The 13774-nt window shown below is 40.4% G+C and overlaps 1 protein-coding gene across 1 annotated transcript in view; it reads right to left on the bottom strand.

The window, feature by feature from the left end:
- Positions 1-7218: 7218 nt before the first annotated feature.
- PRKCI (protein kinase C iota) overlaps positions 7219-13774 on the bottom strand; it is a 36870-nt gene continuing 30314 nt past the window's right edge. The window contains exons 17-18 of the mRNA XM_028731558.2: positions 12461-12576; positions 7219-10064 (exon numbers count right to left, since the gene is read on the bottom strand). Of these exons, the coding sequence (XP_028587391.2) occupies positions 9977-10064; positions 12461-12576 (204 nt within the window). The 3' untranslated portion in view covers positions 7219-9976. The remainder of the gene's footprint in view (positions 10065-12460; positions 12577-13774) is intronic.

The following is a 13774-nucleotide window of genomic DNA, read 5'->3' on the forward strand; positions in this document are numbered from 1 at the left end:
CCTCAGCTTGCCTAGTCAAAACACTTCGCCCAGTTTTGCCTGCTTCTTTGCTCCTACGTGCCAGTAGGTTAAACAGTAATTGGGTGAAAGTTTGTCACTAATTCAACTTTTTTAAAGCTGAAAAAGCATATTGCCCAGCAACCCAAGGGTAAACACACAGTTGAAGACTCATGGGCACCAGCTGTTAGCTTTTCCTCTAAGCTTTCGCCACAAAGATTGGGGTGAAAAGGAAGGAGAAAATAAATGGCCCTGTAATAGCTTGCACATTGTGCAACGCACATGTATGCACATGCACTGTTTTCTGTCAACAGATGCTATCAAGTGTATGGGCCACAATCCAGATACAGGTTCACGCAGCCCAATAAATTGCTAGGAAGACACATTCCCATCTCTAATGTAAACCACCCTGAGCTTCTTTTAATTAATGCAGCGTATCAATATGTATGGCAGGTCCTCGCTAAAGAAGTTTACCCCATCCAATTTTTGGCAAAGGAAAGCAAAGGGAGAGGGAAAAGGATGAATTCAAGCAAATTTGTTTACATTGGACATAGTTTAACTTTAGCTGCTTTAAGAGCCAAAGGGTTAGGCAGCAGGGTGCAATGGGAAGCAAACTGCCCTGGATTTCCATATAGCTGCCCCCCAAACCTATTGGTTCATGTTGCCTGAAGTAGGTAAAACAAACGAGACTGTATTTATTCTCCAATTCTTCTTAGTCTTACTCTGCCTTAAAATATTGTTGCTCTTCCTTAACCCCCTAGTAACCTAACCATTACTAGCATAGTTACATAGGTAAGTGGTAGTATAATGCATACTTACCAAATTTATTCAATTCCATTCACAGGTAAGAATTGGGATTGGGGGCAGCCTATCTAGTTAGTGTTATCTAGGAATGTCTGTATTATTGTGTTCACCTAACAGACAACAAACAGAAACATTTTAAAAATATTCCTTTATTTTAACCCAAATACATGCTGATTCTTAGATTGTAAAACAACAAAAAACACCTGGCCTAGAAGTTCTTTGGGTGAAGCAAGTCAAGCTCCCAGCTCTTTGCTGGCTGGCCTAACCAGGGGAACAAGACTCCTAGGGAGCAGAGCCACTCAGTATGTGACTGCCTCACGCTGTAGGTAAAGCCTGAGGATTTTCTCTTTTCTGGAAAATTATTTTAAATCCATGCATTCTCTGTTGGAGGGAGGGAGCATAAATGTAAAAAAATAGTTTGAGTATTTTCAGTTCTAATTAGGTATTTTTATTCTAGAGAATGGATGGGGAATGTAATAAAACATAGACAGTGTAAACCTAATTACCTATTAGAAATAGAAGTTGGTCCTACTGAATTCAGTGAGGCTTAAAAAAAAAAAAGGTAAAGGACCCCTGACAGTTAAGTCCAGTCGCAGAAGACTGGGGTTGCAGCGCTCATCTCGCTTTACAGGCCAAGGCATCCGGAGTTTGTCCGCAGTTTTCCCGGTCATGTGGCCAGCATGACTAAGCCGCTTCTGGCACAGCGGAACACCGAAACCAGAGCAGTGCATGGAAACGCTGTTTACCTTCCCACCGGAACAGTACTGTACCTATTTATCTACTTGCATTTTGACGTGCTTTCGAACTGCTAGGTTGGTAGGAGCAGGGACCAAGCAACGGGAGCCCACCCCATCGCGGGGAGTCGAACCGCCAACCTTCTCATCAGCAAGCCCTAGGCTCTGTGGTTTAGACCACAGTGCCACCCGCGTTCCATTCAATGAGGCTTACTCCCAGGTTTACTCCCAGGTAAATGGGTTTAGGAATGCAGCTTCTCAGCAGTTCTGCCTTTGGAATAGAAAGGTCGGTTGGTGAAGCAAATAGAAGATGGAAGGTTTTTGGCTATTGATTTTTTGGTCTCTCCAATTATTTTCAATGTCAGCACCAAATAAGTTTGAAACTTTGATCCCATAGTGATATAATAAGCTAATATTTTAATAAATCACTATGGCCTGGAAAGTCAATGGAAGCCAGGGAAGCCAGTCATTCTATTAAACTGATAGTGCCCTAAGGTTTGAAACAGATGCCTCTTTTACTGAAAAGATGGATGTTTAATTTGATTGTATGCTGCTTTTCCGGGCTCATGAGCAGAAAAGCAGCATGTAAATTAAAATATACATATTTTAAATGTTTGGTCTCTTAGCTTCCAGACTTTTACTCAGTAAGTTTTGCAATTTACACAGATTCATAGGTAGGGGTGGCCCAAGACATTTTGGCACATGAGGAGGAATCCAAAATTGTGTCACCTACTCCCAGCCAGGGAAGAAGGGGTCAGGGAAGATCTACATAAGGAACAAGGCAGGAAGAAAGATCTACATCAAGATCTGCTGCCTGTGAATCCTGCCATCTGAGGCAGTCACCTCACCTTGCCTAGTGGATGTGCTGCCCCTGCTCATATGTTACCTTTAATTTGCACTAATCCTAATACATGGATTATAATTTATCTCCATGAATGCCAGATCAACACTGATCAAAAACGGAATTGTTAATAAGAGTATAAATATAATTTGGAGTGAGAAAGAAGAGCAGCTGCTAAAACTGAACACTAAAGTAAGTGTTGCTAGTCTAGAGAAAGGGAAACCTATCCAGAAGCACTTGGAGTATTAGAGCTACTTACTTAAGAAGATGTGGTGTTAAATGTGTAGTCTTACTAGATTTATTTACTTTAAACTAATAATAATAATAATATTGCCCCAGCCCCTGGGCTGTTTCCAGCAAATTAAAACATTAAGCACAGTAAAGCATCAAACATTAAAAACTTCTCTAAACAGGGCTGCCTTCAGATTTATTCTAAAAGTCAGATAGTTGTTCATTTTCTCTGCCTAGTTCCCTGCAGCCTCACTTCTCACAATGAGGGAACTGCCAGAAAGGTAGAGTTGGATCTCAGTGTCTGGGCTGAATGATAGGGGTTTATAACAATACTGTACACATAAACCACACAGTAAAAACAGACATCAATTAACCATTGCAGAAAGATGTATTCTTAACTGCCTGCATAGGTCTGGTGGAACAGGAAAGTTTTAAGCAGGTGTTTAAAAGTTGAAATAAAAGGCACCTTGCAACCTTCAAATACCGGTAATTCATGCCGTATTGTAAGGACTTGTTCTTAAGACTCATGGCCACAGGATTACGGTAGTTTAAACCACAAGACTGGGAGTAGTCAGGGGTTAAAATTGTCAGGCACAGGGTGTTGAAAGCAGCACAAGTGATGGGGACAGCTTTTTAAATGCACATCCTTCATTATCTCTGGTGGCTCTCCAGCAAAGCTTCAAAGATCAGAGCTTTCAGTTCTCATACAAGATGAAATAAACACATCAAGTTCCTTTAAAGAGCTTTTTATGTGGCACACAGAAAAAAACTCCACAAGGCAATTTTAAAATCTCTTTATAGCTCACCTTTCACTTCTTTTAATGTAGTTTCTGATAGGTGGTGTCTCTCTCACCCACACGTGAAAGGAGAAGTGAGACAACTGATCTGCATTTCTAATGCACAAGTGAAAATTGCTATTCCAAATTACTTCATGTTAAGAGAGAGGTGTTGACTAGTGTTGTACAAAAACTTAAAAATACCCTTCCTGTCAAACTGGTTAGCATACACACCAAACCTGTTTCTCAAACTGCTAAGATGTATACGGCACTTTGTCACACTGTTTTATGAATTAATTCAAATTCATCATTTCCATTTGTGAACATCTCTCATTATCTACCACTTACAAAGGATATGCGCTTCCTACATTATCTGAAAATCTAATTAACACACCAGGAGAGAAATGGAAAACATGTTCACTACAATTCCTTGAGCTAAAGCTATGAATCAGAATAGATACCAACTGTCCAAATGTATAGATGCATGTGGTTAGGAACCCTAGATATAAAAAATAATAATCAAACGCTAGCTCCCCATCACTTACATTAGGCTTTTCCGTGTTAGTGTGGTGACTTGAGACTGAACCCAAAGAATTCCCCTTTTCATCTTCCCATTCCTTTAAGACATCAGCCCCAGCTATTTAGAATCCTTCCCTTCTGCCTCTCTGTAAGTGTTGAGCCATAATATGCTATTTACTCCCAATAATAGAACACATGGGCAACAACCCCAGATTTGGGTAGGTGATCCTCATATCCTGGAGGTGAGCAGAGATTTGCATAATTAAGCTTGCTCTATCTTCTTTCACTCCATTGTACCTGAGAACAGTGCAGACTTTATGACTTTAGCATCAACCTACATTCCCCCCCCCCCCCACTTTGCTTAGCATTCAGTCTGACGAAGAATGCTGGAGAACTCAAAATGTTGCTCCCTATTTTGTGACAGTTCTCATCTGATCCTAACATAGGTATTCTCCTATTGTGGATTTTGAAACACTTATCTTGTGTTATCTCAAATAGGTCATGTATTGTGTTACCTTACAGTCCCTAAAATCATCACTGTTACCTTCTACAAAGTTCTGCTATAGACACTTAAGGACGTAGGAGTCTACCTTATACTCGGACAGGGCATGGAGCTCAGTAGTTTCTCTTGACAGCAGCTCACTGGAGCTTTGAACAAGAGGCACTCTCAGCTCTACTTGGAGATTTCAGGGATTGAACCTGGGACATTTTGTACGCAGAACATGTGCTTTACAGCTGTGCTATTGCCCTTTTCCAAGGCTAGCTGTGGCTGGTTCAAGTGAAATATAGCAACATTTATTAAAATAGTTAAAGAGGAATAATGATAATGGTAATAATGTAATTTATTATTTCTACCCAGCCTATCTGGCTGGGTTTCCGCAGCCACTCTGGGCAGCTTTCAACATTAAAAGCAGAATAAAACTTCAAACATTAAAAACTCCCCTAAAAGTCAGATAGTTGTTTATTTCCTTGACATCTGATGGGAAGGCGTTCCAAGTTTTTCCCCCTATATTTCCAGTGCAAGACGCCTTAAGTTTGATATAAAATGTTAGTTTACAGATACAGTAAAGGGAGATAAGTCTGCATTTGATCTATAATTAGCAGCATGGTTACCAAGAAACAGCATCACTTGTCTAGGGGCAGCAGGGAGGCATATGGTTATAATAACCACACAGAATATTAGTAATTCCCAAGAATAACAGTCTCTTGCAGCAATGGCAGTGACTGTCTCGAGTTGGTGCGTTGGGAATTTTTAAGTCCCCCTCCTGCTCATGACTTTTACAGCACTAAAAAGGAAATAACTCATTTAAATATGTGAAAACACCCATTGTCTTCCAACTAAGAAACTATTCTCTATACTGTATATTCATAGATAGGGAGAATGGATTTCATGTGAGATGGAATGAGCCTTACACCTTGATAAATAGATCCAATCACCTCTCATTTAGAAATTAAATCATTCCTTAATTTTAAAAAGTCATAACACATTTTAAAAGAAGTCAAAGGAAGTAAAAAACTAGAATACTTTCCAGGTTCTGCCTCCTCCTACTTCACGAATCCACTGAAAATTACAAATATCATTTCCTAAAATTGAATTTCGCCCACATAGACAAATAAAGAGCAAAATCAGATCCAGAACCCACCAGAATTTAGCATTAGAAGACCCTACTTTCAATACCATGGCTCAGCCCTGGAAATGTGAAGGACCTCTACGCCATGTCCAGAGTACCTCCCCACTGCACAATCACAACTAGGCTCTGTATGTCCAGGGCAAGATATATTCCAGATTTGGGTGAGGATACTGTGTTGAACGACACCTCCCACTCCACAACATGAGATTTGATAACTCCAACTTCCAAGATACCAATTAACGTAATGAACTGGAACATAGGAACTCTCGCACGAACTTCATCTCAGTACCTTTCACCTAGGTGGAAGCGGTTTTGCTACTCAGGTAGGCCGCAGAGAAGTCAGGAAGGCAGAATCCAGAAAGAGTGATATTAAGAGCCACCACAATAGGTAGTTCCAACCACAGACAGGAGTCTTGATGAGTAACATGACAAGGTTGCCTACTAGCTCTTTGGATAAGCCAGGGCACAAGTCTGTCCCACAATGTCTGCTCCATTAGGCAACAGACTCCTTAAATCTGTCCATCACACAAGGTCACTATTATGCTTGATTTTGCAGGTAAAAGGAGAGACAGCCAATAGATAAAATCTTAGCAGCAAAGGGTAAAAACAGGCACATATGGACTTGTTTGGCTGTAATTCTAAAGTTAAAACAGGCATTTGGATGTTATTCTCTTTTTTTAAAACAGTGAAAACAGCTCTGTTGACAGCAAAGGAGGACATGTCTTTCTCTGGCACAAAGAAGTATACAGGTGCTGCACCTGGATTTGATACATGTCTGAATGTGATCTTCCTTCATTCCTGAGATTCAGTGTTTCACTGTCAAGTGGGAAGCGCTCCTTAAACACAAGATTGCCCTGAGTAATGTGTGAAGGGGGCCGGGAGCCATGGCAGCTCTACACCATACTTTTAAAGCACATCCTACACACATTTAAAGGATGTGACCTCCCTTAAAGAATCTTAGGAACTATAGTTTCCCTGCCAGTGCTACTATTACCAGTATATTTAAACTATGCTTTAAATGTATTGTATGGGATGGCACTGTATGGGTGGCACTGTGGCCTAAACCACAGGGCCTAGGGCTTGCTGATCAGAAGGTCGGCAGTTCAAATCCCCATGACAGGGTGAGCTCCCATTGCTCAGTCCCTGCTCCTGCCAACCTAGCAGTGTGAAAGCACGTCAAAGTGCAAGTAGATAAATAGGTACCGCTCCAGCGGGAAGGTAAACGGAACATGCTGGCCACATGACCCAGAAGCTACCTGCGAACAAACGGCGGCTCCCTTGGCCAGTAAAGCAAGATGAGCGCCACAACCCCAGAGTCGTCCACGACTGGACTTAACGGTCAGGGGTCCCTTTACCTTTAAATGTATAGTATGGACCTGCCCCTAGTCTGCAACTCAGCATTTTCAATAAGGCTGTAAACAAAAAGTACAATGGATGTACGTCTTATGATGCACATTTCTCTTAACTGCTAATTGGCATTACTATAACCTAAATTGTACCCTTCCCTGCAGAAGAGATGCCAGTTCATAGACTCCCATGATTTGAGGAGTTAATCGTCTGGGAAAACTAATTATGTGTTTACTGTCTAATGTTCAAGAGCTCTCCAGTAGTAATAAAGAGAAGTAAATAAAATTGCTAAATTGGAAGAATACTCAAGGAAAGCGTACAATGAGTGCAACACAGGATTTAAAGAAAAAGCCCTGGTGGTTTTTTTTTAATTTTGAAACTTAAAATGGAAAGTAAAAAAGTGTGCAGAAATACAAGAGATTACACAGTACAGTACAATATCTGCAAAATGAAGGAAGTACATAGTACAAGATGGAAGCACCCATTTACTTCAATGTTTACACTAAAAGGCTACCTTCAGAAAAGCATGCTGCATTAGCTGTCCATGTCTGAATTCCCTGTTCAATATTTTAAGACAGCCTCTAAAACATTTAATATATTTTTTAAAAAATAACAACAACAACTAACAACTTAATACCATGGCACTTGTTTGGAAACATGAAAAACAAAACAAAACTTGATATTTGCTTTTAACATCCCTCAGTTCTTTGTGAAAAATTGACACTATAAGATGAAATAAGTAAGACACACATATACAAGGGGGGTGGGAAGCACATTGTAACATCTGCAATTTTACTCCTTTTGTGCTTTGAAGAAAAGTCTTAGATGTGAGAATTTCACTCACCTACAGTTTGTGAGTCAGAAAATGTACCTCTTATATAAGTCATTCTGTACCATGCAGCTTATGAAGTGAAACCGCTGTTAGTGGCCTAATTTCAGATACATTAAGAAAGGACGAAATAAAATAAGAGGGCACAAGCCAAGTTGTAAGTTAGCTCTATTAAGTTATAGAGGTCTCCTTCCCCCTTCAAGAATGGAAAACTGAAAGACTACTCATCAGATCTAAAACATAGCACAATTAAATGTTTTTAGATGTACCCTGTAACTGACATGAGCTTAACAAGGGAAAGTACCAAAGTGGTTGAATTCCTCCTCTTCAACATGCCAGTGTTTGAAAAGCACAATGAAGATAATGCATACTAGTCAAAGTGGCAATTTTTGCCTTAATGCACAAATGTACCATAGATTAAGTTCACAATGGCAGAGAAAAATAACTCACAGAAGGCTAACTAGAATGTGCTTGGTTCTGGACAACTATTCAGTTAAGTCCACATTTCTACATTATTGAAAACACTTTGAAAATCCCTTCTCTTTACAAGCATTTAAAAATCAAGCAAAATACACAAGTGACATCTCCAGCCAGCAGTTCCTCGACTTTTAAGATAAAGCATGCAACTTTTTCTCGGTACGTCATTATATTAATTATATACAGACCTTTAGAACGCCCATCTTCACTGACCTAGCTGGTTTGAATTTTTATTTAGACTTTTGCATACATCTTAGAGCAGTAAGTATAGGACCATGAGAGGAGCCACACTTCCCTAATCACATTAATAGAGGGATCCTTTTGTAGTGGTATAGTGTAATGGTTTTTCAAACTGTACAGCTGCTGTATGAGCCTATTAGCCTTTTAAATCCATAGTGAAAATAAATTCTGGTCTACCTTAACAGAAGCTACAAAATTATAAAGCTGGCTGCATGAGGTTGTATTTGTTAACATTAGCTGCCTATTTCTGCTAAATACTTATTTTTTTCTTTTTTAAAAAACCTCTACTGGTTCATTTTAATTCAAACTGATACCATACATTTTATTAGCCCTTTTGAAAAGGACAGACTTAATAAGAAGGCACTCATTTACATAGCAAGGATGTATACCAAAGAACTTTGATTAAACGAATGACAAGTAATTTTGGAGTCAAATCTACTGCATGGTGCTTGAAAGAAAAGTCCTATTTGGAGACAGCCATGGTCTCTGTTGTCAAGAAAGCAACTATTCTCCATGACTCTGTCAAGCCTAAAGTAAATGCTGTGCCACTTCCAAGTCTAAAAAAAAAAGCAAGGCATTACAGTGGTACCTTGGTTTACGAACGATTCGGTGTACAAACTCCGCAAAGCCGGAAATAGTGTCCTGGTTTGAGAACTTTACCTCGGTCTAAGAACAGAATCCGAATGGTGGAAGGGCACCAGTGGCAGGAGGCCTCATTAGGGAAAGTGTGTCTCAGTTTAAGAACAGTTTCAGTTTAAGAACCGACTTCCAGAATGGATTGAGTTCATAAACCGAGGTACCACTGTATCCTGGAGACTGCAAATATTACACCACAATCCTATGCATGTTTGCTCATAAGTAAATCCCACCAAATTCAATGGCGCTTACTCAAAATGCACCCAGGATTGCAATGCTAAAATTGTAACATGGAAGATGAAACTTTACGTCCAGTTCATACTGAATGTGGAATATACATGGAATGGAAGCGGGCTGTGGCAGTACATGTAAATTCTCCTGCTGCTCTTCTTTTGTTTTCAGTCTAACACATTAACATCACCAATGCGAGTAAGCTTCTTAGCCAGGTCTGAGAACTCAGGTTTAACAAGGGTTCTTCAAATGAATTAGGGAGCATACTCGTTTTACTCTGGGTTGGCAACAGACACATGTAAAACTGAAGACAGGTGGACTTGATGTGTTAATTTCACTTAATGCAAGCAGGTGCTCTTTAATTAGACCACTTTGAACCCAGAATTGCTTTACATTTCAAGTGGAATAGGTGGCAACATCCTCTGTTTCACATTAGGCAGCCTGTAGGAAAATGGTTGCCTTGATGTTTCAAGTTCAACTTTGGCAAAATCTGTTTTAGTGTTTTAGATTTCCTTAGAGTCAAATAAAAAGCATCCAGCTTATATAGCAGGTTAGTGAAAAGTTCGTATTTGATAGCAAATGACAAAGGTAAATGCATTTTATTAATTGCACCCCAACTGCAAACTGTTCATCCATGCAGAAAAATGTGTCAGCGACAAATGGCACAGTTCAGAAGTGGGAGATCAGACACATTCCTCAGCAGACATCAGAAGGGGGTTGATATATTCAAAGCCTTCAAATTCAGACTGGTCAATCTTCTTCACAATATCACTGAAAATAAAAAGAGCATTTATATTCTCAAAAAACAATACAATACAATTTGTACTGAGGAAAAACTCCAGAGAGTGACTGTATTCAGCACTGGCTCTACTGAAACATCAGATTCATCAGGCTACTCTCTCAACTGTCCACCAGCAACCATTCCATCAAGCTACTACAGAAGGACAAAGGTTGCTGAAAAAGTAGTAACTTTTAGCCCTTTCCCTCTGAATCTTTCTATTCAAGCTGGTCTACAAGACCTCTGTAACTAAGAACCAGTGCAGAAGCTTCCTTTTTTCCCTTCTCTTTCTGAGTCCCATCTTGTGCAGAGTCTTTTAAATTGTAAGCCTGAGGGCAGGAACTGCCTTTTCATTCATGTCTGTAAGCTGCTTGGGGAGGTCCCCCCCCCTTTAACTTAAAACTGAGGGGCTAAAAACAAATAAGGGAGCCCAATGAAATGTGCTCTTGTCAGGGTTCTGATGCACTGAACAAAAAGTACACACAGGAATTCTTTTAGTCACTTCTCCTATCACTAAACTACAATTCAAGTAGAAACTATTATATTCGTTTATTGTTGCTGTTGTTAATAATAATAATAATAATAATAATAATAATATTTTTTATACCATGCATCATCCAAGGATGACAGGGCAGTTTAGTTTTTAAATAAAAATACAAATAAACAAAACATACCACCACAACTTCCAGTTTAAATGGCCGTAGACTAATTAGTCAAAGGCCTGGGGAAGAGGAATGTTTTCGCTTGGTATCTAAATACCGTATTTTTCACTCTATAAGATGCACTTTTTCCCTCCTAAAAAGTAAGGGGAAATGTGTGTGCATCTTATAGAGCAAATGCAGGCTGCACAGCTATCCCAGAAGCCAGAACGCGAACAGCGCTCCCTCTCACTGTCCTAGCTTCTGGGATAGCCGCGCGAAGCCTCTTCAGGACAGCAGGGAGCCTTCATCTTCTGGGATTCAGAATATTTTTTTTCTTGTTTTCCTCCTCCAAAAACTAGGTGCGTCTTATGGTCTGGTGCGCCTTATAGAGCGAAAAATGTGGTGTGCGAAATGAAGCTGCCAGGCGAGCCACCCTGGGGAGAGGCCCACTGGTGATATAGTTGGTGCAAGAGCTGGTTTGCGGGGTGGTGCAAAGTGAGGAAAGTTGGGCTCAGGCAACCGCTTCCCGTAATATAACAGTGATAGCAGCAGCCAGGTAAGCAGCACCCATGGACTGGGGCAATGAGAGGGGAAGACAAAGAGGGGAGGACAATTAGGCCTGGCAGAATAGCCAAGCACATGGAGCAGCAGTGCAGGAGCTGCCCACCACGGGTGCTATATTGCTGGCTGCTTCACTATTGTGTTCTGTGTGGGCAACACCCTGATGAAACAGCACCCAACAGGACTGAACCCTTCCACTCTCTGCAGTGTGGCAATAGGAGGGGGGCTAAAGAGATATACCGTCTTCCTTCCTCAGCCCTCCTCCTGACTACCGTGGGTTTAAAAAACCCTAATTAACATTAGCCCTGCTCTCCGAGTTGATTCAGAGTTCCTGGCCAGCTGTTAACGGAGTCAGATTGGAGGAGCGTGCACAGGCCTAAAAATTAATAAATTATGCTATCCATTTATAAATTTCTATTTTTTTGGTGCTTAGAATTCCTGAGCAATACCGGGTAATTTCCACCAGTTCTTATCACAAGTATTCACTCTCCAAAGTTATAAATATATCTACTACTGTCCTCATATAACCTTAACAATAAATAATAATAATAATAATAATAATAATAATAATAATAATAATTTATTTACACCCCACCCATCTAGCTAGGTTTCCCCAGCCACACATAGATGCTTTGCATGCAGATGGCTTCAGGGTCAATTCATGTCATCACTACTTGTGATCAGGTGACAGGTGATATGATATATCTCTACTGGAGACCCTGGAAAGTAGGTGCCAGGCAATACTGGACAAGACAGACACTAAGTCTGGTTTTGGTATAAAGTGGCTTCCTGTGCTGAACTATCTGAAGTTACAAAATCCTGGATTGGCCCCAATTATATTTTTCAAAATCTCAGAAACCATGTTAGTTACAATTCATTGTGCAATTTACCAGTTGCCATTTTGTTCACCCCAATGGGGTAGTCATTTTTGGTCACATGGGAATATGAGCAGCTCTGCTAAATCAGACTAAGCATCTATCCAATTCAGTGTTCTGCTTCCAGCAATGGCCAATCATCCAGGATACCTACAAGCAAGGCAGAATGTGGATAGCCTTCTTTGTTTGTCTCTACTTCTGGAAACTGTTAGAGGTTCTGAAGTTCCATCACGGCAAATACTACCACAATAAGAGCTGTTAGAATTGCAAGGGAGCATTTCGTTCAGTTTAGTAGCTTAATCATTTACTTACTCATCATCAGGGGTGAGTTGAACAGGCTCATTCGTGAACTGGGAGTCAAAGTTGTCCAGACCAAATTCTCCACATATGTTTGGTTTAAAGGGGGGAACCACTTGCTTTTGCTCCATCTAGGAATAAGTTCACATAGCATTTAAGTGTTGCTGTTGGATAATTATATAGAGTGCATTAAGGATAATTCACATTTCTCTTAGGAGGGCAAACTATGGGTTATAGTGTTTGTAAGCTTTTATTCCACACAATGATCCTATTGCTTTGGGGGCACTGTATTGCAGAGTATAATGGGTAGAATGTTTTTGGCCCCCTTGTGGTTATGCTACAGGGTGCCACGGGGAACTATTTTATCCCCCAATGCTACTTAATATCTACATGAAGCCACAGGGAACTGTTATCAGGAGTTTGGGGCCAAGGTGCCACCAGTACACTGTCGACACTCACCTCGAATTCTCCATTTATTACATTGGAATCAGGATACACCTGGACTGGTGCCAGTTTGGCAAATCTGCAGGTGAGTGGTTCCCATGGCAGAAAACAACGCCTGGATGGGGTTGCGTTTCCTATGAAGGAGCAGGTTACACAGTCCAGGGTGCTTCTATACCTAGCTCTGTCACTGGAGGCCCAGACTGCCTCAGTACCTAGAAGCCCCTTTTACCAGCTATGCCTGATACAACAGCTACAACCATTCCTGGACCAGCTTAACTTGACCACAGTAGTTCAGGCACTGGTGACTTCAAGATAAAATTACTGCAATGCACTCTATCTGGGGCTTCCCTTGCTCTTGATCTGAAAACTGCAGCTAGTTCAGAATACTGCAGCATGGTTGCTGACAGAAGCGAGACCCTGCCAACTTATAAACACGTCTGCTTAGAGATTTTCATTTGTTAAAGGATCAGGTTCAAGGTACTGTTCCTGGTATATAAAGCCCTTAACAAGCCTGGGACCAGTTTATCTGCAGGATGGCCTTACCCAATATGTGCCCACTCAACTGCTTCGATCTGCCGAAGTGACACTGTTAACAAGTGCCACACAATAATAATCCCGTACTTCTAAGAAATTTTTGTGTGGCATCGCCTACACTTTGGTAGTAGGTGACATCAAACAGACGTCTTTGCTATATTCTTTTCAGCACCTGCTTAAATTATTTTTGTTTAGGCTAATCTATCCAGACATATACATGCTGACATATTTTAATCTCTTTTTAGTTTACTCCTTTTTTAAATTGTTTTTAATTACTTTTTTTTAATGAAAATTTTAATATTTATCATTAACCACCTAGAAACTTTGTTACAATCAAGCAGTATATAAGTT

Source organism: Podarcis muralis, chromosome 6, assembly GCF_964188315.1.
Source record: "Podarcis muralis chromosome 6, rPodMur119.hap1.1, whole genome shotgun sequence".
NCBI lineage: Eukaryota > Metazoa > Chordata > Lepidosauria > Squamata > Lacertidae > Podarcis > Podarcis muralis.